At 37.2% G+C, this 26,883-nt stretch overlaps 1 protein-coding gene across 1 annotated transcript in view; it reads left to right on the forward strand.

Moving 5' to 3' along the window:
• Positions 1-524: 524 nt before the first annotated feature.
• AMFR (autocrine motility factor receptor) overlaps positions 525-26,883 on the forward strand; it is a 53,147-nt gene continuing 26,788 nt past the window's right edge. Inside the window, exons 1-6 of the mRNA XM_074211277.1 lie at positions 525-876; positions 17,228-17,320; positions 21,244-21,408; positions 22,566-22,718; positions 25,770-25,810; positions 26,156-26,288. Coding sequence (XP_074067378.1) covers positions 601-876; positions 17,228-17,320; positions 21,244-21,408; positions 22,566-22,718; positions 25,770-25,810; positions 26,156-26,288 — 861 coding nt within the window. The 5' untranslated portion in view covers positions 525-600. The remainder of the gene's footprint in view (positions 877-17,227; positions 17,321-21,243; positions 21,409-22,565; positions 22,719-25,769; positions 25,811-26,155; positions 26,289-26,883) is intronic.

Raw genomic sequence — 26,883 nt, forward strand, 5'->3', positions numbered from 1 at the left:
AGCAGGCCCAGGAGGAACTTGAATCCAGGTCTTGTCCCTGTCCCCAAAAGCCGCGTCGTTTCCCTCAGGGCTGAAGCCGGTAGTGCGTCTGGCAGCTTTGGGCATGCCGATGTTTGTTTGCCAGGACCCTACCGTGGGAGATGCACGTTTGCTAAATACTTTTACTGGTCTCGAAAAACCGGGGAAGGCGGGCGAGTCCCGGGAGGCCCGCGTGGGGCGCTGGCTCGGACTCCGGGGCGCCCCTCGCGCGTGCAGCCCGGGCCTCAGTTAACGCTTCCGTGAGGGCCGGGGCTCGAGCCCCCGGGCCCCCCGGGCCCCTCCGGCACGACTTGGCCCGCCCCGAGGCTCCACAGGCCCGGAGGCCGGGGCGTCCCCGGCGCCGCCCGCGGCCGGAAGCGCTCCGCGGCCCGGCGCCGCCCGGAGAGGGCCCGAGGCCCGGCGGGTCCCGCCCCGGCCGGGGGGCGGGGATTGGGCGGCCGCCGGGCCCGCGGCCGAGGCTCTTCCGCGCCGGCAGGGGCAGTAGCGGCGGCGGGAGCGAGCGCCGCGGAGCCGCGGAGCCGCGGAGGAGGAGGCCGCGCGGGGCCCGCCGTCCCCGCAGCCATGCCGCTGCTCTTCCTGGAGCGCTTCCCCTGGCCCAGCCTCCGCACGTACACGGGCCTCAGCGGCCTGGCGCTGCTGGCCGCCATCGTGAGCGCCTACCGCGCCCTCAGCCAGCCCGAGCCGGGCCCCGGCGCCGGCGCCGGCCCGGGGGAGCCCGAGGCGCTCGCGTCGCCGCAGCCGCCGCCCCAGCCGCCGCCTGGCGCTCAGCCGGGCCGCGGGGGCCCGCGGGCCCGGGACGTGGCCCAGTACCTGCTGTCCGACAGCCTGTTCGTGTGGGTGAGTGGGCGCGGGGCCGGGGGCAGGGCGCGAGTGGGGAGGAGGCCGCAGGGAGCCCGGGTGGGGGCGGGGCCGGGCCGGGCCCGGGCCTCGGGAGGCCCCGGCCCCGGAGCGCTGTGACGTAGGAGCGCGCCCGGGGGGAGGCCGGGCCCAGGAGCGGGAGCCCCGGGCCGCCCCGGCCCTGCTGGGACCCCGGGGCCCGGCTCTGACTTCGGGCCGGGCAGCGGCCGCCTCCGAGTCGCGATCCGGAGTGGCCAGCGAGGACGCTCGGTTCGCCTCGTGCCGTTGTTTTCTGCAGGAACCGGCGAGATTGCTCATTCTTGTTATGATCAAATTAAACTTCCCCTGACTTGGGAAGTTAGGAATCTGTGCGGGACAAGTAGCATTCCCACGGCGCCCGTGGGCGCATGTTTCATGTGGCGCCCATGAGTTGGGCTGTTCTGATCCTCTGCAACAGCGGCAGGAGGTTATTTTTAGGAAACGAGAAATCGGCTTAGCCTATTTCATTTTAATGAAGTTAATTTTTTTTTTACTTTGTTTAGTTTGGAAACTTCTTAAGATGAATGGGAAGAATCTGGAAATTCTTTTAGGTTATATGTCTGATTTCTTTTTTGAAAACGAGAAATAAATAAGCCTTTGAAAAGTGAGCTGTGGTGCTTTTTAAAAAGTTACTAGCATTGTTTAATTTTTCCTACGTGTTTCTCCTTTTTTTTCAGGTTTTTTGCAAGGCAATGGGGTTAGGTAGCTTGCCCAAGGCCACACCGCTAGGTAATTATTAAGTGTCTGAGGTCGGATTTGAACTGAGGTCCTCTGATTCCAGGGCCGGTGCTCTATGCACTGCGCCACCTAGCTGCCCCTGGGGGTTTCTTCTTATAGATCCACCTAGATTCTGGTAGTCTAAAATACTTTAATAAAATATTAGGTAAAGCCTAGTGATAGTTTTTGTAAGTTTTTCTTTTTAAATTGTTTTTTCCTTTCACTTTTCTGTCTGTTTAATCAGTACATGGCCGTTTGAGGTTTCCATTTTTCTATATGCTGATTTGCTTTTCCTTTCTTAGTTGATCTTCTATTTCCTCTCCCCAGTTTCTCATATTTCTTCTCTGCATTAATCTTGATTTACTGCGTTTCTTTACCTTCTTTCAGATTGACTCGTTCTTACCTTAATTTTTTAACTTACTCTTTTTTATTCCTTATCTGATTTATTATAATGCACTAGAACCTTACTTGAATATTGTTCAAAGTTGAGAACAATTGGGTATAATACAGTTCTGACCCAGATCCCATCCCAGAGAAGTTTGAGTTCTTGAAGTGTCTAAAATACATCTTATAATACCTTGGTCTTGTTTATAAGATAGATCCTATGGCATGGAATTCTAAGGACAGCTAGGTGAAAATTTCATGATTCTTAGATTAAATTAGTAATGAGCTTGACTTGTTCTTTTTATTCTTCTGTTTTACTAAGAATTTGGGGGGGGTTCCCCTATTGATTTTCCTGTGATCCCCCAATTTCATCTGCTATCATGTGCTGTTTTTCATCACCTGGCTTTCCCTTCTACAAAGGTAGGAGGCACTATCACATTTTCAGATTCATTTCCTTTAACCCTACTCTTCCCATTAATTTGACATTCCAGTATTTTTCCAAGGTTTTCTGTATCTTGAGTTCTGAATTTTTCACTTCCTTTTTGCATTTTACATTATAATTTTTCTCTTTTCTTTTTTATTAATGGATGAAGGCCTGAATTTTTTTAAGAAAAAAGGACAGAACTTATACTTTAAAATATGAAATAAGTAAATGTAAAGATGCAGTTTTGGTAGAAGCTTTAAGGGGAAAATTAAAGAAAAGGAAGAACAGGAAAATAAAACAAAACAGTAAAATTCTAAAATAAATCCAAAAGTTTTCCTTTTAAAATGTCATGGTATTGAATATTCAAAAATTTCAAGTATTTTGATGGATATTGAAAAGAAATTGACAATTTGATTGAAAGAAGGGGTGACTAAGAGAAAACTTAATAATTATGACATGGAAATAATAAGTATATTGTGGGTAAGTAATTTAGAAATAAAGAAGAAAGGAAAATTTCTCCACATCCTTTTGCGAAGAATACATGTAAAACTAAATACTTCTAGTAACTTAGGAATGCCCATTTTATTTTTGCCATTGATATAATATGGGGAAATATTTTTTCTGATTCCTTAGGACTCTTTGAGGCATGAATTTGCAAGAGTACAAGACTTTATTGTTAGGCAAATCACTTATGGGCTTACATTTTGTTGTTGGCAAGAAACAAAAAAAGTCTTAATTCATGATTCCATGAAATAATTGCTATGATATAATCATATATTAGAAGCTCACAAATTTTTATCTCTTTGTTGAGTGAATTTTAGTTTGCCATAAATTCAGCTATGCAGTTGTAATTTGGATACTTCCTCTTTCTTTTTCATGTTAACTGGGGCTATGGCATAGAAAATTGCTGGTTTGATATTGTTACAAAGATATAAAGGTTCTTCATAAATATAATCTAATCCAATCCCCTTATTTGAGAGCCGGGGTGATTTGCCCAAGCTTACATAGTAGTAGCAGAACTGAGACTCAAATCCAGGTCTTCAAATCCCAAACCCATTTCATTTCCCACCACACTTAATTCATTAGTATTTTTGCAGCAGATTTGAAATTCCTTAGAAACATTGTTTTTAGCCAATTTTATCATAAAATTTTTCTAAGAGTTTTTTTTTGTTGTTGTTTAGTGACCTAAAAGTTCATTAAGTGGTTTATAATTTAGATATGAAAGTAAGTAAAAGTATTTTGGAGTTTTTAAAATAAAGTCCTATTCACACTAGAATATTTTACATATAGTATTGACAGGAAACTTGTATGTGTATTAGGTCCAAATATTCTGAAGAGTAAATCCTAAAGTGCCCATTTTACAGGGAGGATGGCTATTAAAGATCTATGAGGGAAATATTTGTGTCTGACATCTTTTACTCTTTTGACACAGGAGTATGTTGGGAACCTATTTAGTCAGAGAACTTGAGTTCCCATGATTGTCCTATAAAGTGTTGGGCAATTCATGATTTTGAAAAATCTAGTGGAAACACTGTTTTCTTATAAATAGCAAAACTTTTTCCTTTAGGCTTCCTAATTTTTAATGTTATTACTCAATGTAGTGATATAGAATTGAAAAACTAGCTACATTCATTTGTCACACCTGTTTTTGATTTCTGACTTTACTGAGTGTCTCGGACATATTGAATGTGATTTAAAAAATCTTTGAGTTACAACTTCCAATGACTAGCCCAGGACTACAGGCACATCTATAGGCTCTAGAACTCTTTTGTGTATGACATGTTCACAACTAATTTATCCTTATCTTCCTTTAATTTAGATAGAAAATGATCTACTTAGGGACTAAATGAGAATTTTTTTTTTTTTTTTTTTTTTTTTGGTCTTTACAGCTTTAGGGCTCAGAAAAGGACCTGGAAAATAGGGGCTATTAATGTTAGTGCCAGCAAGGTACTAAACACAGAACTTAGGTCCACATGTATTTTTAAATATTCAGACTTAAACACTAACAAAGGGTGAAGGTGCACATACAGATGGAATGTTACTGAACCATAATGAATATTTCTCTAGTTTTCATGGATGTTGTGGTGGTTTATTATAGACTTGTTAGAAAGTAGTTGGACTTACTAGATTAGATAGAGCTGATTAGATGGTAATTGGAAGTTCTAAAGCTTTATCCTTTGGTGTTCTTTAATGCCATTGGAATAAATGGTAATTTAATGTGTCTAAGGAATAAAAATCTTGACCCAGTGGGGAGGTGAGCTTTTTAGTTTGGGAGTGCTACATTTATAATTTTTGCCTACAAAGTTTGCAACTTTTCAGATTTCTGTGAACTCTCAAGGATTTGGAAGGTAATGGAGGCTTTGGGTATATGAGCAAAGTATAGTGCAAAATTAAGTATTAGGGATAGGAATTGAACTTGTGATTTCATTGGTATAGGGAATTCTTGGTGAGGAAATCCCATCTTCCAATGTAAGTTGACACTTTCTTTGAAACTTAGCTTCTTAGTAGGCTTTAGAGTTGAGGTTAATTGACTTGCTTAGGATCACACAGTATTGTTTCAGATGTGGTGTTTGAATTCTGATCTTTTTGGTTTTGAAACTCTTTAATAAATGATGGAATTGCCCAAAAAGTAAGCACAAGGGGCAGCTAGGTGGTGCAGTGGATAGAGCATCAGCCCTGGAGTCAGGAGAACCTGAGTTCAAATCTAGTCTGAATTCAAATCTGGTCTCAGACACTTAATAATAATACCTAGCTGTGTGACCTTGGGCAAGTCACTTAACCCTATTGCCTTAAATTTTAAAAAAATTTTTAAAGTAGCCCACAAAAGGTTATAGTGACCATCAGTCAATTATCAGCAAGAATTTTTAAGTACTTATTATGTACCAGATATTTAGTAGGTGTGGGGGATGACTATTTACTAATCATCTCAAAAGCATTTTAAAATTATTTAAACTTAAAGTAATTTAAGATCTCTTCTCATCCTGTAGGACCCTGAAGAACATTTTAAGATAGAAAATATCTGGGAGTTAAATTACTCTAACATACTTAAGATTACCAAGTAAAACTACAAAACACAACAGAAAGGAAGGAAAACAAATAGTTGAAGAATTATTCAATCCTCAGTTTTTGAGCCATGCCAGTAAAATAAAAATGATAATACTAAATTATTTTATAGATTTGATCAACATATATGGCGAATTAATACAAATATAAGACCTAGAGTCATTTCCCCCATGGCTAATGGTTTTTTAAAATATAAAGTTTTAAACTAGAAACTACAGTAAAAAAGAATAAATAATAATAATAGTAATAATATCAAATAAAACCTATATTTCACCTTTAACCAGTTAACAAGCTTTTGTTAAGCACTTATAGACAGTGGATAGAACTGTGGGCCTGGAATCAGGGAGCTCTGAGTTCAAAACCACCCTCAAATACTATGAGTGTGACCCTGAACAAGTCACTTAATGCCTACTTCAGTTTCCTCAAATGTAAAATGGGGATAATAATAGTACCTGCCTCCTTGACTTATTGTGAGGATCAAATTCTTTTGGAGGAGATAACTTTAAAAAACTACCCATACAAGATATCAACAGTGCAAATGAAAGGTAATCTCAAAGGGAAGATAAGCATGGAAGACCAGAGGGTGGACACTGAACTTTGTAGAAGGAAGCTAGGAAGGGAGAGCATTCCAGGCAAAGGAGCATTATGTGTGAGGGGCAGGAGGAGGGGGTGCAAATGGGTCAAGACTGGGATGGAAGGAAGAATCTCAAGTGGGTAATGAAGGTAATATAAAGCTCCTGGACATGAAGGGAATGAATTTAGAAAGCATTTATTATGCACTTACTGGGTGCAGATTGCTGTGTTAAGGCCTGGAATACAAATAGGAAAGTGAGACAGGACCTTCCTCTCCTCAGGTAGTGCCTATGCTTATGCTGCCAGTTCATAGAAATAATGATAAATAAAAGCCAACATTTATAGAGTACCTACTATGTGCCAGGGACTGTATTCACCACTTTACAAATACTATCTCATTTGATCCTTTCAAGAACTTCATGAGGTAAGTGCTTTTATTTATTCCTGTTTTTGCAATTGAGAAAACTTAAGCAAACAAAGGTTAAGTGACTTGTCCAGAATCACATAGCTAGAAAGTGTTTGAGGCTAGATTTGAATTCAGGTCTTCCTTCTAGACTCAGTGGCCTATCCACTGTGCCACCTAGCTACCTCAGGTCAGATGGAAAAATCTAGGACACAAATGGTAATGCCTCTTCTTTAATGCTTTAACATATCAGTTTCTGATGTTAAACCGTTTGACAGTACTAGAACTTTGGTGACAAGGACTTTCCTTTTGGGTCTTCCAAAGTGGGACTAGCACCTGCAGGGCAGGGACATCTTCCCAGGATGAAGGCTGCAGGCTAGTCCCAAGGCTCTTTAACTGTTTTTCAAGATCAAAAGTCATGTGTGTGGTAAATTGACATGGCTGGCACCACTACCCTCCTGTCTCTCCTTCATACTCTGCAAAATGGCAAAAATGACCCCAAAGCGAAATTAAACTGAAACTGGCTAAGGGAGACAGACACATTAGTAAGTTTTTGGTAGAATTGTGAATTCTTCCAGTCTTTCTGGAAACAATTTTAAATTATCAAGTCAATGACACTTAATAAGAGTTTATTATGTGCCGGGTACCATCTTAAGAGAACAACTATTCACACTTTTTGATTCAGCAGCTATATATTTTCTTCCAAGAAAAACAAAGTCTTGTTTACATATCAGAATATTCTGTGACAAGCCAAGAACTGGAATCCAAATAGATGCCCATGCACTGGGGAATGTTTGAAGGAACTTTGAGAAATAAGTGCAATGGAATATTATTGTGCAATAAGAAATGGTGACTATGAGGAATTAAGAAAGCATGGGAAAATTTGAATGGACTTGCAGAATGAAATAAGCAGAACCAGGATAACTTCCACAATGACAGTATGTAAATGAGACTGCATGGACAGATAAGCCCCCTGAGTGAGTCTCTCCCCTGTCTCTTCTTGACTTTCTCCTCTTAGTCCCCTTGCTTGATACTGGCTTTGTCATCCTTAGCAAGTCTTTTTTTACTGTGTGTGTATGTGTGTTGGTGTGTGCATGGCCAGTTTGGTGACAGTGAAAAGAATGCTGGAATTGAAAGTCAGAAGAATTTGAATCTTGCCATAAACACTTACTAGCTATGTGACTGTGGGCAAATCACTTAACCTCCCTGTGCCTCAGTTACCTCATCTTTAAAATACGTGAGTTGTCCTCCATGACTTCAAAGATCTTTTCTCCTTTTAAAACTATGATCCCATGAAAGTGACACTAAAATCAAGTCAAACTTTGAGTAATTGAAAACCCAGTGGTTCTGAAGAACAAAATGACACTTCCATTCTTTTGACTGAAAGTTAGGAGACAAATGGAACAGAGGCCTGACTGCAAGCACTGACAATTGCTTTTGCTTAATTCTTGTTTTTCCTTTGTTACAATATAAAATCTGGGTGAGGGAAATATCTAAAAATGAAACATCACTAAAACATTAATAGGATTCCCTTTCTAGGGTCATCAAAATAACTGACACCCACCAAATCGTGGAATGTTAGGGTTGAAAGATGATAGAGATCATAGTGCTTTCATTTTTAAGGAAAGGCAATTGAGACTCGGAGAAGGGAAGGGACTTACCCATGACTGCCTGGTGGCAAGATGTTTTCAGTTTCATTTCAACTAAGCCATAAACAACATTGAGTACCATTCGTTGTCTATTTTTGCAATTCAAAATGTATGTGTTGCACTTTTAGATAGGAGTATCCTTTTGAAGTTTCTGCCAAGATTTTGTTTATGATCATGATTTGTGGCCTGATCTGTGTTGTATAACATCCATGATTTGATTGTACTCCAAAGAAATGAAGGTTCTTTTGGAAAAAATCCTGTTATAGAGGTGGCTAGGTGGCGCAGTGCATAGAGCACGGCTCTGGAGTCAGGAGGACCTGGCTTCAAATTCGGCTTGAGACAATAATTACCTAGCTGTGTGGCTTTGGGTAAGCCACTCAACCCAGTTTGCCTTGCGAAAGCCTAAAAAAATATTTGTCACAGTTTGGCTAGAAATTCAGAAAACTGTAGGTTTTATATGGTAATGTTTATTTTGATTAAAATAATTCAGTTTCTGACAAGTCTGGTCCAGGTGGTCAAAGGTGAGGCTGCCATAATCTCTTCTTACCTCACATAAGTGGTAGGTTTGGGGTAGGTTTAGATATTTGAGTTTTTCTATTTAATTAAACAATTGTAGAGGTAGCTAAGTAAGCACAGTAGATGGAGTGCTGGGCCTTGAATCAAGAAGAATTAAAATCCTGAATTAAAATATGACTTCAGACACTTACTATCTGTGTAACCTTGGACAAATCATTTAACTCTGTCTCAGTTGCTTGTAAAACGAGCTGGAAAAAGAGAATCCAGTGTCTTTTGCCAAGAAAACTCCAAATTGCATTACAAGAACTTTTTTAGTTTGTTTTAACTCTTAGGGTTATAAGAGTTTAAAAGGAGTTTAGGGATGATCTAGTCCAGTCCTATTATTTTAAAAATGAGAACAGGGCAGCTCGGTGGCACAGTGGATAGAGCACTGGCTCTGGAGTCAGGAGGACCTGCGTTCAAATGTGGCCTCAAACACATAATAATTATGTAGTTATGTGACCTTGGGCAAGTCAAACAGATTTTTTTCTGGAAAAATTTACATTGAATTCTATTTATATCTCTTAAAATATCACCACCTATGGTGGAGCTCTGAACTCATCCAACCTTCTAGAGAGAGATTTAGAACTGTGCCCAAAGGGCAACAAAAATGAGCATACCCTTTGATCCAGCAATACCACGACTAGGTCTGTACCCTGAAGAGATGATGAAAAAGGGTAAAAACATCACTTGTACAAAAATATTCATATTAGCCTTGTTTGTGGTGGCAAAGAATTGGAAATCAAGTAAATGTCCTTCAATTGGGGAATGGCTTAGCAAACTGTGGTATATGTATTTCATGGAACACTCTTGTTCTGTTAGAAACCAGGAGGGATGGGAATTCAGGGAAGCCTAGAGGGATTTTCCTGAACTGATGCTGAGTGAGATGAGCAGAACCAGAAAAGCACTGTACACCCCAACAGCAACATGGAGGTGATGTTCAACCTTGATGGACTCACACATTCTATCAGTGCAACAATCAGGGACAATTTGGGTCTGTCTGCAATGCAGAATACCATCTGTATCCAGATAAAGAACTGTGGAGTTTGAACAAAGTTCAAGGACTATTCCCTTTAATTTAGAAAAAAAATACGAGATATCTTGTTGTCTGATCTTGTTATCTCGTATACTTTTTGTTTCTTCCTTAAGGATGTGATTTCTCTATCAGCACACTCAATTTGGATCAATGTACAACATAGAAACAAAGTAAAGACTGACAGATTGCTTTCCGTGGGGGGGATGGGGGGAAGGAAGTAAGATTGGGGGAAAAATTGTAAAACTCAAAATCTTTAATTAAAAAAAAGATATTGCTTATAACCCCATTTTGGAGTTGTAGGCAGGCCTATAAGTGATATAACATTGTTTCTAACTGACCAGAAAAATTAGAGAGGCCAGAATTTACTTTCTCTGAACCATCAGCCAAGTACTAAATGTTTATTTTGATAACTTTGTTTCATCAGTGTACAGGTGGGCTGTAGAAGTGTGCCTTGATAATAAGTCAATGAAGTGAGAACAAGTTTCAATCAAGTCAAAGACTTTGAAATTAAGTAAAAGAAGTTCTTGAAAGAATTTGAGTAATTCAAAACTATTAACTAAGGAAACTTAGCCCTTTTAGTCTTCTAAAAAGAAAAGATCTGTGTAATACCCAGATGAGAGAGAGGAGAGCATTTCAGTTAAGCCCCCTGAAAAGGCTCCCAGGAAGAGGAGTATCTTCAGCTTCATCCTTAGTCTTTTTCCTTCCTTTCCTTTGGCTGGTGGAAGACCTTTAGTTTTCCAAGCTCTACAGGATTTTGAACTTCTCATCTTTCTCATAGGCATATGAGAGTCAGCATGGTCTGGATTGGGAGCCAAGGACAGATTGAATACAGGTTCATAGTTCTACAAAGAGCTCTTGCAAAGAAGCTACCCTGCGCTTAAGGGGGGGACTTCTTGAGTGATCCACTAAGGAGAGAAAAGAATTTCCAGTAACCAGGAACTTTGTACTTTCAAGCTTATTCCCCTAGTTTTCCTCAATTCTGTTTATACTGATGGGAGAATCTGTCACAGAATTTTAAAAGATATTCTCTACCAACCATACCACCTTAGTAAACACTTCTTTTATAAAAGTTCCTAACTGACTGATCACCTGACTATCATTTCAGGAAACACACCTATTGGTACTAGAAATACTGTCTCCCTGTCCCTTGGAGCTACCACTAGGGCCTAATAGAATAGTTGACTCTAGGAACCCATGTCCTATATTAATTATGTACTATGATAAAGATGTTTTGGGACACTGAATGTGAATTAACTATAATAGTACATACCCTAGAACTTGGCATTCTTGAACCATATGCCTTCTATCTACTTGTTTTCAGTCACTTTCTTCTCTTCAAAGTGGAATGAAGAATGATGTCATAAAAAAGTATAACATAGTTTTCTTTTTTCATAAGTATCTATTAAAACATAGTTAAAATAGCCTTCATATAGATTCTAGGGTTGCCTTTTTTCCCCTAAATAAAATTATTATCCTGGTTGTTTTAATTATATCACTGGATTTTCCCATACCATTTTTAAAAAAATTAGTAACACTTTGTCACTTCAGTTTTTTTTAAAGCTTCTTCTATTTCACTTTTATCAAATTTGTAGATTGAATTCGGAGGAAGAAAACTTTAGATTTGAAGTCAGAAGTTGGCTGGATCTTGGTTCATTCATTTAATCTTTTTTGAGCCTCAGGTTTCTTCTTTTTGTAAAGTAGAAATGTGATAATAGCATCATTTATATTTCTTACCTCACAAAGTCAAACTTAAATGAGAATCTTTGTAAAGGACTTTAACAGTTATAAATCACTATTTTAATATTAGATGTAATATGGTTGTCTATGTATGTATATACACATATTAGGGGCTGTAGGACCAGGGACCTTTTGTTTTTTAGTCTTGTGTCTCCAGCACTTAGCACCGTGCCTTATATAAGATAGGGCATAATGTGAGATAAGAATTATTATCCTTCAATTTTTCAGTAATAGTCAATGCAGAGGAGAAGTCCCACCATTTCTATGACTGTGGGAATTATTTTTAGTCAAACTTTTAAGTTTTATTAGATGTCAGAGAATTTATGCTGAGAAAAACTAGGAAAAGATTCAATTTGGGCATAACCCCCCCCCCCGCACTATTGAATCTATATTCAATCTGTCCTTGGTTCCCAGACCAAAAAGAAATTGGGCATGCTGTAACTGGGCAAAATCTTTAATCATAGTGTAGTATTAAATAAACTTGAAAGGATTCACTTTGGAGAGAAACTAATAAATGTAGTGAATATAGGAAATCCTTCTAGGATGCAGTTGTGTCTTTTTACTTCAAAACTATTAAAAGAGGCCTAATTTTGAAATTCATACCCAATTTTATCCCCTCTCTTCATTGTTTATCTTTCCTCTTTTAGCATTTCTATTTGGCCATGGTTTCTTTGTTTTTCTGTCCCAGTGTTGGATGCTTAGCTTTTACAAACCTCATCATCATTGAGAGCATTATTTCCTCTTTTTGTTGGGCAAACCAATTCTAGCATGATGTCTTCAAAGACAGGCAAGAGCATATTTGGAATCCAGCCTTGGCTTCTACATTCCTGACCTTAGATCTGATGTCTTACCTCACAGAATCTCAAGTTTTCTTATTGGATGTACTAGATAATCTCCTAATTCCTCTTCAACTACATATTCTCTGATCCATTGTTTTGTGACTGTCAGGTATTTTTTGACAAAATATACACCTATGATTCTGTAAGATTTCTTCAGTGATTTCTTTTTTAGTCACAAAAACCTTATTCTGGGATAAGGGATCATAGAGGTGCAACTGGAAAGGATCTCATAGGACCATCTGGACCTCATTTTATGGAGGAGGAGACTAAAGTTCAGGGGAGTTCATTTACTTGCCCAAGGTCATGCAGGTAAGTGTTGGACATAGGATTTGAATCCAGAGTTTTTGATTTCAAGGTTATTAAGTACTTGCTATATGCTCTTTACTCTCCCCACATCCTCACCCCTACATTACTAGTTACAATTCTAGCTATCCTGTTTTCATTCTTTTTCCCCCCCACCTAACTCTCTTCTTTCTTCCTTATTGTATAGTCATAGTTAGGGACCACATTTATACATTGTGATCACTATTACTGTAGCACCCAAACTAATCTTTAAGTTTATGCCTCCTTTCTATTCCATTCAACATAGGACCCCAGCCATTCTAAACTCCTGGCTGCCAATTTCTAAATATCCCCAACTTATCATTTCCCCACAAGTGACTATCTCAGCTCTGCTCATCCCTTCTGTTGTGCCTTTTAGAATACCTGCTCCATAATGAATAAATTTAAATCATAAACTTTCTTCTTTCTTACTTGTCCATCTTTGAACCTCACTGAAATCAAGTCCCTCCCCATACCCCAAATGATTCCTGGATCTCTATATCGATGTATGATCTCTTTCCTAAATTCTAATTCTGCATTACCAAATGCTATTAAGGAATTCTCAAACTGGTGATCCTCTAGCTTCCTCAAACTCAACATGTCCAAAACCAGAACTCATTATCCCTCTTAATCCTGCTGTCTTTCAAACTTCCATATTGAAGGCATTATCCTTGAATTCATTGAGGCCCACAACTTCAGTTATCACCACACATATTCAGTTCATTGCCAAACATTGTCATTTATAACTTTACTCTCTCATGTATGTCCCTTTAATTTCATTCATTTAGAACCAACTTGAGCTTAGGCTTTCCCCACCTATCATTCAAACTATTACTTTTATATGACCTTTTAACTATTCTTCTTGCTTCAAGTCACTTCTCGCTTCAATCCATTGTCTCCTCAGCTGCCAAGATGTTGGATCATATCACCTTCTGATCATTAAATTCCAGTGGCTCCCTATTAACTCTAAGATCATATCTTTACTGCTTTCTTTACCATTTAAATCTCCTTATAACACAGACTCTACCTGCTTATTTAGTCTTCTTTCACTCTGCTCTTTTCTGTGTATTCTACATTGCAGGCATTAACCTACTTATATTACTCAGATGCCTTTCTTCACACTTGTTTCATATGAAGAAATGGTCCTTCTTGCCAAGGTTAACCCTTTTACATGTACTAGTGATCCAATTCTATCCTTTTTCAAGAGATTGCCTCCTCTATCTTCCCTACTCTCTCACTTACCTCTGCTGACTACAAACATGCCCATCTCTCCTCCATCTTCAAAAACCCTTCACTTGCTCCGTCTAAAAAAGGAGCTGTCATTCTATATCTCCTCTTCCTTTTGTAACTAAACTCTATGTAAAGGCTGTTTTTTAATATGTACCTTTGTGTCTTCACCTTTCACTCTCTTCTTAACCCTCTGTAGTCTAGCTTCCGATCTTATTATTCAACTGAAACTACTCTCCAAAGTTTCCAATGATCTCTTAAATGCCAAATATAATAACATCTTCTCAATTCTCATCCTTCTTTACCTCTCTGTAGTCTTGACCCACTGTCAATCACCCATTCTTCTTTTGATACCTTCTTCTCTCTGTTTTCATGGCACTATAATCCTGGTTCTTCTCATCTGTCTGACTACACCTCAGTTTCCTTTGCTGGATCTTCATCCAGTCTCTCCTGCTAATTTTGGGTATCTCCAGAGACTCTTTTTACACATTTTACACATTGTGGTCACTATTACAGTAGCACCCAAACTAGTCTTAACACCTTTTAAGTTTATTCCCCCTTTCTATTCCATTCAGCTATTCTAAACTGGCTGCCAATTTCTAAACTTATTTCCATCCCCAATTCATCATTTCTTCACAAGTGTCTATCTCAGCCCTGCTCCATTCCCTGCTTTTTTCCATTCTCCCTTTCTACCATTCCACTTGATGATCTTATAGGGTCTTTTGCATATGCAGGTGATTTTTCATATCTATTTGTCTAGCCCCAGCCTCTCTACTGACTTCGTTTCACATCTCCAACTGCCTATTGAGCATCTTGAACTGGATGTCAACATTTCTAAAAATGAATTAGTTATCTTTTCCCCCAAGCCCTCACCTCTTCTTAACTTTCCTGTTACTGCCAAGGGTACCACCATCTTCCCAATTACCCATGCTAACCTACATCTAGGTAATATCTCTTACCTACCATATCTAATCAGTTGTCAGTTCCTATCATTTTTACTTTTAAAACATCTATCATTTGAGCTCTCCTCTCTTCCATCACTTCCTGATTTCAGACGCTCATTCCCTTACCCCTTGACTACTGCAGTATCCTGCTATTTGTCTTCAAATCTCCTCACTCCAATCTAACTTCCACTCAGTTTTCAAATTAATCTTTCTAGAGAAGCATGGATCTGACTGTCATCTCTTTTCAGTCATCTCCAGTGATTCGCTATTGCTTCTGGATTGATCATAAAATCCTTTTTGACTTTTAAAGCTGACTCTTACCTGACCCCTCCTACTTTTCCAAGTCTTCTTAAAGTTTCTTATTTTGCCCTCCCCCAGCACATTATTAAATCCAGTGACACTTACTGTTCCTCATATATCAACACTCCATCTTCCAGTTCCTGACATTTTTATTAACTGTCCCCCATGCTTCAAACACACTCTTCAACTCAACATCTTCTGGCTGCCTTCAAGTCTCAACTGAAGTATCACCTTCTTCAGGAAATCTTAATTTCTTCCATTTGAGATTATCTCTTCTTCACTATATTTTTGTGTACATGCATACATACATACATTTCTTCTGTTTGTGCATTACTATTTGTATGTTGTCTCCCCCATTAGACTGTGGAGAGATGAGCCTTTCAATAATAATAATAATAATAATAATAATAACAGCAATAATAATAATAACATTTATGTAGTGCTTCTTGTGGGCTAGACATTGTGCTTAACCCTTGACATTTCTTATTTAATCTTCACAACAACCCTGGAAAGTAGGTGCTGTTGTTATTTCCATTGTACAGAGGAGGAAACTGATGTGAGCAGATTAAGTGACTTAACCAAGGTCACCCAGCTCATAATTGTTTGAGGACCTCCTGACTCCAGGCCCAGTCTGCTCCACCAGCTAGCTTTCTTTGTATTCCTAGAGCTTATTGGCACAGTATCCAGCAATAATAGAGCTCAATAAATGTTTGTCAACTGACCCATCTCTGTGACTTCCTTCCAGACAGTCAGGATTCAATATAAACTTCACAAATTCCAGCAGGTCTTTCCTGCCCCAAATTGCTAATAGCCTTCTCCTTTCCAAGACCCCTTCCTCAATTCTGTATGTATATGTTATCTTCTCCCATTGGAGTGTAATTCCATTGAGATCAAAGCTATTTTTGTCCTTTTTTATATTTCTGGAGTTTTAGCACATGACCTGGTTGACAGACTACCTTCTACTGCCAGGTTAATCTATTACAACTATAATCATATCACTCCACCCCCCAGAGACCATCAGTTGTTCACCATTGTTTATTGAGAAACTTCATAGCTTGGCATTTAAAGCTCTTTACAGTTTAGCTTAAATATACCTTTACAGAACAGCTAGGTGACTCAGTGGCTAGAGTGCTGGACCAGGAGTCAGGAATCATCTTCCTGAGTTCAAATTCAGACTCACACACTTCTGGCAGTGTTTCCCCAGGCAAGTCATTCATCCTCATTTTCTTCCATCTGTATAAACTCCTTTGCAGGATTATCTCCTCCTATTCCCTCATATATATCAAGTTTCTAGCCAAGTGGAACAACTCATTCTTTGCTGTAAGTAGATCTTATCCCTTTATCACTGTTCCCACTATTAGAAATGTTCTGTTTGCCTTCTCTCTTCATCTTAAATTTAAAAGTCTCGGTTCAGGAGCAGCTAGGTGGCACAGTGGATAGAGCACTGGCCCTGGAGTCAGGAGTACCTGAGTTCAAATCTGGCCTTGGACATTTAATAATTACTTAGCTGTGTGGCCTTGGGCAAGCCACTTAACCCCATTACCTAGCAAAAACTTTTTTAAAAAAAGTCTCAGTTCAGATGCACCTTTAGGAAAAATTCTTTAATCTTAGAAAAGTATTTCCCCTCTTTGCATAGCAAATTTTAAAAACATATTTGCTGTAGTCTTTTCTGCTGCTGTTATTGTTATACATGCCATAATATCTTTTACTTTGTTAATGCATCAGCTCTGCTGCCACATGAAACTATTTTGATCCTCCTCAGTTTCTAAGTGCTTTCCTTCTCCAGACTACATTACAGTGTTCTCCAAATGCTTAAGTATATGTACCATGTTGTTTCCCTTGATAGAAGGGAAGCTCCTTAAGTATGGTATCACTAGCAGGTAACAATGCTGGCATATAGTAGATGCATAATAAATACATAATCTCTGATATCAGGTAAGCTCTTAGAGGGAAGAACTTTATTTTTCTTTGACATTATAGTGTGTAATGCCTTATGCATAGAGAAGACATTTAATAAATTCTCAACTGAACTGAATTGATTCTCAACTTCTTGGAAATCATGGCTGAATTTCCTACTTCAAAACCTTTAATATTACTTCAGAGAAAATAAAATTTGTTTTTTTCTTGGATTTGTGTACAGGTCTTGGTAAATACTGCTTGCTGTTTCTTGATGTTAGTGGCCAAACTAATCCAGTGTATCGTATTTGGTCCTCTTCGAGTTAGTGAGAGGCAGGTAAGTGATTTGTTTGCATAACAGCACAAATAGGGCACTAATGCTATAGCTGTCTGGTATGCAGATATATGCATGTATGCGTGTGGTTTTTTGAGATTTCAGGGTTGATGAATATTTTTAAAGATCACATTTTAGAGCATGAAAGAAAGAAATTATCTGAGAGATTTTCAGTATCAAAACATATTAAGAATCCCAGTTTGTTTTTTTTCGAGACATTAGGTGACTTTCTCAATGAATCTACTTGTGTATGATTTCCAGGATGTATATACAGGCAACATATACTGTCTAAAATAATTCTTCTCATCCAAAGTTATGGGATCCAGTGGGTGTTTATAGAAAATAACTTGTCTCTAAAAAAAAGGGTTCAGAATGGTCCTTTAAAAAAAAACACCTTACTATTCCATTAGTTAAACAACTGGATCCTCTGAGTAGATAAACAGACACAGTGGCTTACTAGTAGATACTATCAAATTTTAGGTATGGCACTGCTCCTTTTAAGGTGGAATATTTTTATAGAGAGAATTCCTAGTTCTACCCTTTCCTGACCCATTGGCACCTTAATTTCATTTGATAAACAGAAATGACTTGGTGTAAGCAGCAACTTGCTGTGGTGGAAAAGGTGCTGGATTTTGAATCTGAGTAAAATCCTGACTGCTATTTGTTTTCTTTGGTCCTAGGCAAATCACTTATTTTTCTGGGGCTCAGTTTCTACTCTATAAAATGAAAGTCTTGGACTAAATGTTTAGCCTCTAGGGTCCCTTCCAGTCTAAGTCTCTGATTCTTTGAACTGCAGCATTAATAAAGATATCTTTTGGAGAGTCTTCTGGATTGAAATTTTAGAACCGAAATAGAATTACAAGGATAATCTCCTGGCTTCTAAATAGGACTACAGTTATTTTTTGGTTCCCCTAAAATCTTTTCTCTAGAGAATAATCACTTGCTACTAAAATTTAGGCAGCTAGATGACCCAGTATACAGAGTCCCAAACCAACAATCAGGAAGACTCATCTTCCCAAGTTCAAATCCAGTCTCAGTTACATACTAGCTGTAAGTACCTTGAGCAGTCACTTAGCCCTATTTGTTTCAATTTACTCATCTGTAAAAAAAAAAGAAAAAGAAAAACAAGCAGAAGGAATTGTCAAAACACTCCAGTATTTTTGCCAGGAAAAGCCAAAAATGGAATTATGAACACTCAGATATATCTGAAATGACTCAATAACAACAAACTAAAGGACCAACCATAGTGGTCTCCCAGTCAGGGTCAATGTAATAAAAAGTTTATTGCAGGCTATAAGGGCCATTTTTATCCCAATAAAAACTTTTGATTTGTTAGTCAGAAATTAGTTAAATTCAGAATGAAACTCTGAAGGCTTAGGTCAGTCCACATGGAACCTTAAATTGATGCACTGTTGAACCCATGTACAATACTGCTTTTGCTTTTAGAGAAGTGCATGAAGAGTTTGAGTTAAATCTATCCTTTCCTATTTTTCCCCCGTCAAATATTACTTTTCTTCTTTGTTGTATTTGAGTCTGATCATGAATCTCTTAAGAAGTGTGACCACAGTATTTTTTTTTAGATTTTTTTTTTTTTGCAAGGCAAATGGGGTTAAGTGGCTTGCCCAAGGCCACACAGCTAGGTAATTACTAAGTGTCTGAGACCGGATTTGAACCCAGGTACTCCTGACTCCAAGGCCGGTGCTTTATCCACTATGCCACCTAGCTGCCCCTCTTTTTTTTTTAGGTTTTTTTTTGTGATCATAGTATTTCAAGATTAGCCTCTACTGCGTAGAGTGAATACTAAAAAGAATGTAATTGTCATCCAGCACTATTTTTTTTCCTATTTTTGAACATTGATTTTTAAAAATTTTGAGTGTTAAATTCTCTCCCTCCTTCTCATGTCTTCCCTGAGCCATTGGGAAGGCAAGCATTAGATATAAGAAATCATGAGGAGCATATTTCCATATTAACCATGTTGCCCCTCCCCCAAAAAACCCAGCTCCAATACAATAAAAAGCAAGAAACATAAAGAAAATAAAAAAAGGTATGCTTCAGTCTGCACTCAAAGTGTGCATCAGGACTATGCCAGAGCTAACTCATACATAACTTTTTTTAATCATGAGTCCTTTGGAATTTAATATTGTAGTTTTAGATGTGTCAGTTCTACAAATGTTTTTCAGACTATTAAGAACCATGTAGAGAGAATATCTGTATGGGTGATGATCTAAAAATTTACTTTGTGCTATGTAAATGTGATATATTAATGGATTATATGGCATCTTTTAAAATTAAACTTATCAAAAGACTTTTTTGTGTGTGTGGCTATGAACTATCCAAAAAAGATTAGGCCATAATGACCTTTCCCTCTATCAGCTTTTGAAGGTGAGAGTGAAATATCAAATTCAAAAAAAACAGGTTTATGTATAATCAAGTGAATTAAAATCAAACAGGATAATAAAGTTTTAGAGATGAAAGGGACCTCAAATTTCAGTCCAGATCCCTTTTTTAAAGATGAAGAAACTGAAGTAAAAAAAGTTTTAGAATGAAATTTCTTAAGTAAGCAAAGGGCCAGCCAGTCAGTATATTATCATAGACTTAGAAGTGTAAAGGACTGTATATGTTAACTAGTTTCACCATCTTATTTTTCACATGAGGAAACTGAGGCTGAAAGATTAAATAATTTTTCCGTGAATTTGAAACCAATGAGTTAAGAGGAAATATGAAGAGACAGTGTGATCAAATTGATAAGAGATAGGGTAAGGTAAGTCCTTGGGAGAGAGAAAGATCTGAATTCAGGTCCTGTTACCAATTTTACCAGCCATGTGACCATAATCAAGACTTGAACCTCCCTGAGCCTTCAATTTCCTCATTTATAAAATGGGGATACATGTTATGTCTAGCTCACAGGTTTGTCATTTAGTGTGATCAAGGCTGTGCTGGAGCTAGCTCATACTGCTTGCAGGAATTGATTGCTAAATTTTTTGTAGGAGCATTTACATCTTTAAAACAGACAAACACTATAAATTAGGGTTTGATTTATTGATTATTTAGACTTGAGAAAGTGATGGAAAAAAATGTTAGTTATGCAAATTGAACTTTAAAATGTGCATTTTTTGGAGAGCCAGTTATTAATCATTTACCAGCATACATTCCCCTGAATACCACTCTCATATTTGAAATATTTGGAAACTGAGGTCCAGAGAGGTGAGCTGATTTGTGCATGGTTATACAGATAGTTGATGGCAGTCAGGACTCAAAAATGAGTCAAGTCCACCACACTTTCCATCAGTCTAGCACACTGTTACCTCAGTAAGTAAAAAAACTTAGTGATGCTGTAATTATTCCTTGAAAAATGAAATATGCAACCTTAGTTTCTTTTTTTTTCTTAGTTTAGACTTAGTTTAAAAATTTCATCAGGAAACTCCTTTTGCCAATGCAAATCAGCAATTGATCTGTGCTTAATATTTTAGATAAATGAAAATATGAAATATTGAAATACCATAATAAGCATTTTAACATGTTTAAAATACCAAGAATTTTTGGTCATAGCTAGAACACCAGCATAGTCATCCCTTATAACTAGAAGGTTACATATAGAGCAAAGTCATTGACAAATACAACATTTAAACTCAACAAAGTCAGTTAAATTCTTTTAAGTATTTATTTTTGAGGTTATTTCAAAATACCCAGTGAAAGGATTAATATAAAATTTTTTCCTGTGCCACCCTTCCCTCCTTTTTTCCCTTTCCATTATTGATCATCATACTACCTGTTTCTTAGAAATAAATATTGAAACTATTTGTTGAAAGGTGCAGACTTTTTTCTTATGGCAACTGGACTTAAGGAATGGAGAAATTTCTTGATTTGCAGGGTACTCATGATATCAGTTCTTTTGTGAACTCTTTTTCACTATTTTTTCTTCATAGCATCTAAAGGACAAGTTTTGGAACTTTATCTTCTACAAGTTCATTTTCATTTTTGGTGTGCTGAATGTCCAGACAGTGGAAGAGGTGGTGATGTGGTGTCTCTGGTTTGCTGGGCTTGTGTTTCTGCATCTGATGGTGCAGCTATGCAAAGACAGGTTTGAATATGTAAGTTTTCAGAATATTTCTTTTGCTTAATCACATGGTTCTGGCAGCTTTGAAATGAGGAGTATGAGCAGTTTGGCTATCCTAGGATATTAAGCCTTAAACAATAAGGTCCAGGCTATTTTCTTATTGTCTTTAGCTGGCCTGGTGTTTTTGCTGCTTCTCTATTGAGATTTATGGCCTTTACCCTTTCTCTTCTGGGTAAGTCCATCCCTTAGTGTTTCATAGAGTTAGTTCAAGGGCATAAACTGCTTTACTATGGTGCCAAGTTAATTTTTCACACAAATAGTATTTAAATCAGCTAATTTAGAAATGTATCACAGTTTAAAGCTTTAAATCAGCTCCTGGTTGTTTCACCTCTTTCCAGTTGGCTGACTTCTTCAACCCAGCTTGGTAGCTGCCCGTTAATTGATAATGTACACCAAATCCTGAGCCTGAGAATGAATTATCCTTTTTAGTTACCAAAGTCCTGGAAAAGTGAAGCAGGGCCATTTTCTATCTAGATCCCAGCTTTGCCTCACAACCTTGGGTGAAAACTTGAAGCCTAACTTAGCAGCTTCTTTAGATTCTGTCTTTAGAATTTCCCTGAACTAGCCTGCCTTGGTCACCCAGCATTCTAGTCAGTTGCTCCCTCTTCAAATTTTTAGAAATTAAGAAAAATTTACAAAGTCTCTTATTTTTCTAGATAAATTAACCATCCTCCCAAATTCTCAGGTACTTGAATAGTTCCCAGTTTCAACCTTCAGTTTAGTTTCTTAAACATTGTCATAGCAAATTCAAATATACAGATAGAACAAAATCTTATGCTATCCTGGAATCTGCTAAGTATATGACAGTCAGTAGCATTGACTTTACCAGTGAGGTAAATGGCAAAGTGTTTTTGCAAACTTTACAGCATTGTAAAAGTGCTCATTATTATTCTCATCATTTGTTACTTTTGTTAAATTAATCCTTGCATAATGTCAGTGTACATCAAGGTACATCAGAGGACCACTGACATCACAGACCAGGTTGCTCAGTGTCCTTTTTCTGCAGCACTTATCACATTCAGTCAGACAAAATTCCCATGGTGGAAACTTTCATTTTGATCAGAAAGCTAAGTTTCCTCTGTTCTTCTCCCTGGGTTTAAATTATTTGACTCTTTCTTTATTTCACTCCAGCTTTCATTTTCTCCCACCACGCCAATGAGCAGCCACATCCGTGTGCTGACTCTTCTGATTGCTATGCTGCTCTCCTGTTGTGGATTGGCTGTTGTCTGTTGTGTGACAGGCTACACCCATGGGATGCACACACTGGCCTTCATGGCGGCAGAGGTGAGGCTTTCACTTATGGGATTTGTGCTGGCCCTGGGCTTATTTGTATTTTTCTATTTGTTTTCAAGGGGATTACACATATTCACAAAAATGGAAATTGATACATAATCTTCACCCATTAAGAATAATAAAGTTAATAATATCCATTAATTTTGAAGTAGAAAAAGTTATTCATCTCAGGTTATTATAAGCTGTAGTTTAAAGAGGTTAACATTAAAAAACATTTTTCCATAAGTATGAATAAGTTGGGCCCTTAGAAAATTATATAGGATAAACTTGCAAACTCTGTTGTCTTAGAAAAATATCTGAAGAGTCCATATTAACAGTCAGAATTTGTTAAGACATTTGTGGAATAATCCAAGGTTTTTTTTTGTTTTTTTGTTTGTTCTTTTTTGGCAAGGCAATGGGGTTAAGTGGCTTGCCCAAGGCCACACAGCTAGGTAATTATTAAGTGTTTGAGGCCAGATTTGAACTCAAGTACTCCTGACTCCAAGGCCAGTGCTCTATACCCTACACCCCTAGCCGCCCCAGTTTGTTCAAGTTTAACAAGGTTTGCTATATTATGCCTTAAACTGTTTTTTAAAGTTACTTTTTTAGTTTTTAAATGTGAAATGGGTATGTTATTTGAGAGAGATTTAGTGACTTATAGGATAGAAATTTGACTGTCATCCAGAGAACCTAAAGTTGAAGTTCTCTCTCCAGCAGTTACTAAACTGTATCGCCCTTAACAAATGACTTCTCAGTCTGCATGTGCAGGTCACATGCAACCCTCTAAGACTATATTTTTCTTTTCTTATTTAATTGAAATTTTATTTTATTTTTCCAGTTATATGCAAAGGTAGTTTTCAGCATTTATCCATTTGCAAGTTTATGAGTTCCCATTTTTCTCCTACTCCCCCCCCCCCCCAGGCAGAGAACAATCTGGTAAAAATTGTACATGTAACAACAGTGTTTAACATATTACCATTTACTAAGAATGTATTTTTCAAATTATATGTTTGCTGAGCTACATCATTGCAGGTAATTTCGATACTGGTAATTTCCACATTGTTTAAATCACAGGTCAGAGGCAAAAATATTCATGACTAAAAAAGAAAAATCTCATCTTTAGTTATGATAATGAAACATTCTGAAATCTCAGGAGTGTTGGAGCTCATACCAGAAAATTTGTTATTAATTTGGACTTCATTAATCAGAAATTTGTTGGAACAGAGCAAAATTTTTCAGAGTACAAATAATAAAATTGGAAATAGAATGTGAATATGATTAGGAAACATTTTTTAAAAAAGCAATTTGGAGGGACAGCTTGGTGGTGCAGTGGATAGAATACCGGCCCTGGAGTCAGGAGTACCTGAGTTCAAATCCGGCTTCAGACACTTAATAATCACGTAGCTGTGTGGCCTTGGGCAAGCTACTTAACCCCATTGCCTGGGGAAAAAAAAACAACTAAAAAAAAGCAATTTGGAATCTTCCCATATTGATCAGTTTGAATTAGAGATGTTTCATTATTAGTTTATTAGTTAATATAATGCTTGTCATCAGTTCTCTAATTTTTACTGATATATAATTATCAAAATTTGAGAAAAGCATAATTAATTTTGGTTTCATGATTTGAAAGTTCTGTAATATTGTTTTTATTTTAATTGTTGACAATATATTAGTGGTCCCTTTATAAAACTAACTTTCTCTAGGACAGATTTGGTTACATTCATGTCCCCATTGTATATAATAATATGAAGTATATATTTTTCATTGTAACTGGGAAAACCTATGATGTGAATTTTATTTTTGGTCCCTGGTGTCAGCATTGTAATGGGGTCTGTCTCTTTTTTTTTTAAATAAAGTCAAAAGAACTCATTTTTTATTGTATAGATCTTTCTATAATACAAAATAACTCACTGGAGATGTGAGGTTTCTTCTCCCCCCACCACCTTTTAGGTAGAATTTAATTAAGCCTTTTCTAAATATATATATATCAGATATATATATATATATATATATATATATATATATATATATATACATATATATATGCATATATATGTATATATATGCATATATATGTATATATATATATATAAAATCTGTTAAAAATAAAAAATTACTTGAGTAAAATTTTAAATTACAAAGTGTTCCCGACTAGTTTGATGACTTTGATAGTGATTTTAAAACCATTTTAAATTGAATCCTAGTATCCTTGGATAGATGGATATGTGTATATAGACACACACACACACACACACACACACACACACACACACAAGAAATATATTCACATATACAGAGCTCTCTTCCCTTCCTTGAGTTGTATCCCTTATGTAAAGAATGAAAATGGGGGGGGAAACTTTAGTACAACTAACCAGCATATCAAAAAAGTTCAGCATTCTGTGTAGTGTTTCCTGCCAGTATTCCCTCAACCTCTGCAAGGAAGGAAGAGAAGAGATGCCTTTTCTTATCTCTGAAGCCATGAATGATAATAATTGAATTATAATTAAACTGTTGCTATAAACTTCATTCAAAAAACAGTATAAAGGGCTGGGTTTTTTAGACATGAAACACACCAAAGGCTTCAAAACAACTACTTCTAGTACAGATGACATTACTGCCATCTGGTGGAATTTCCAAAATTTGGTTAATCATCTTTGAGCTGAAGGTCTGAATTCATTATATCTGGAGTTATATCTATTTGGATATGATGTTATAGCTATTTATCTAACTTTGAAGTCTTCATAGTGAATATAATTAATTATTAAAAACACAGATAATTCAAAACTTATCTTAATAATTGATTTTAATAACTGGACATAGCCAGCCTTCAGCAAGGGCTGTTAACTAAATTGATTTGCTTTCTGCTTCTTTCATGTTAGAATTTTTAGTGGCTAATGAATGATAGGGAAATTAAAGGAATTTGTATTCTTGGTATACTTAAAAAAAAATCTCCTTGTTAATTGAGTTGATTATGTCTATTTTTTATCAGATTGCTAAAATGGGTTCTGCCTGAATATTCCTGAATTTTATTAGGTAAAAATGTGTATTCTTATTTTTTTACAGTCTCTCCTTGTGACAGTGAGGACTGCTCATGTGATTTTACGGTTAGTAGCTAGCTGTCTTTTTAGTTGGAAAGATAGAGGAGGGTATTGTTCAGGATTTGGGAAGACAACAGTCCTTGGGAGAGAAACTCCCTAGTAACAAATCTGGGGATTCCAAGACATGGATCACTTTGATTAAGGACCACAGGGTTATTTGCCATTATAGTGAAGTATGCACTATCCTTTTCTTCTCTCTCCTCCCTTCTTCCACATTTGTATCATGAAAAGTTATGCTTGTCCCCCTTTAGTTATAACCTTTGTTGGTAGGATGGGACATTTATATAAATGGGACAGAATTTCAAGTTCAAACAAAAATGAGTCCTGACTATTTACATTTTTTTTTAACAGTTATGTAATTCATCTCTGGGATCTCAATCATGAAGGGACATGGGAAGGAAAGGGCACTTACGTGTATTATACAGATTTTGTCATGGAGCTCACTTTGTTGTCCCTGGACCTCATGCACCATATTCACATGTTGGTATGTTAATACCGGAATAATCATCTAACAGAACTCAAAATAAGACCTCATTAATAAAATTTTAAATTGAAGCTTATGGAATAAGATGTAGTGAGTTGATAAAAAGATAATTAAAATGCAATCTCAATGTCTACCTACATATATAATATATAAAGAAATATCCTGAGATAACATTAGTCTGGTGTCTAAACTAGTCCATTGAGTCTTTCCAGATATTCCTAGAAGATTTTATCATCTGCCAACTAGAGTAAACATAAAATTGCCATTACTACATTTTGGTTTCTGTAAATTAACAAGTAATTGTAAAAACATGTCAAGAATTTCTATAATGTTAGTTTTTCATCATTGTATTGTAATATAAAGAAACTTTGAGGTTTCTGAATTAAAAATTTTAACTTCTTAAGTTTTACTTTGATTAATTGCAAATAATAAGGATGAAAACCAAATCAAATGTATATGGGATGTAACATTCAGACATAATTTGAAGACTGCTATTACTAATGACAGGTAACAATGTATTATAAAATTTTCTAGAAGTCATTAAAGTTACATGGCATGCAAAATTCTTGTTGACTCATGAAAGGATTTCTTTCAG

This window comes from Macrotis lagotis, chromosome 1, assembly GCF_037893015.1.
Source record: "Macrotis lagotis isolate mMagLag1 chromosome 1, bilby.v1.9.chrom.fasta, whole genome shotgun sequence".
Taxonomy (NCBI): Eukaryota; Metazoa; Chordata; class Mammalia; order Peramelemorphia; family Peramelidae; genus Macrotis; species Macrotis lagotis.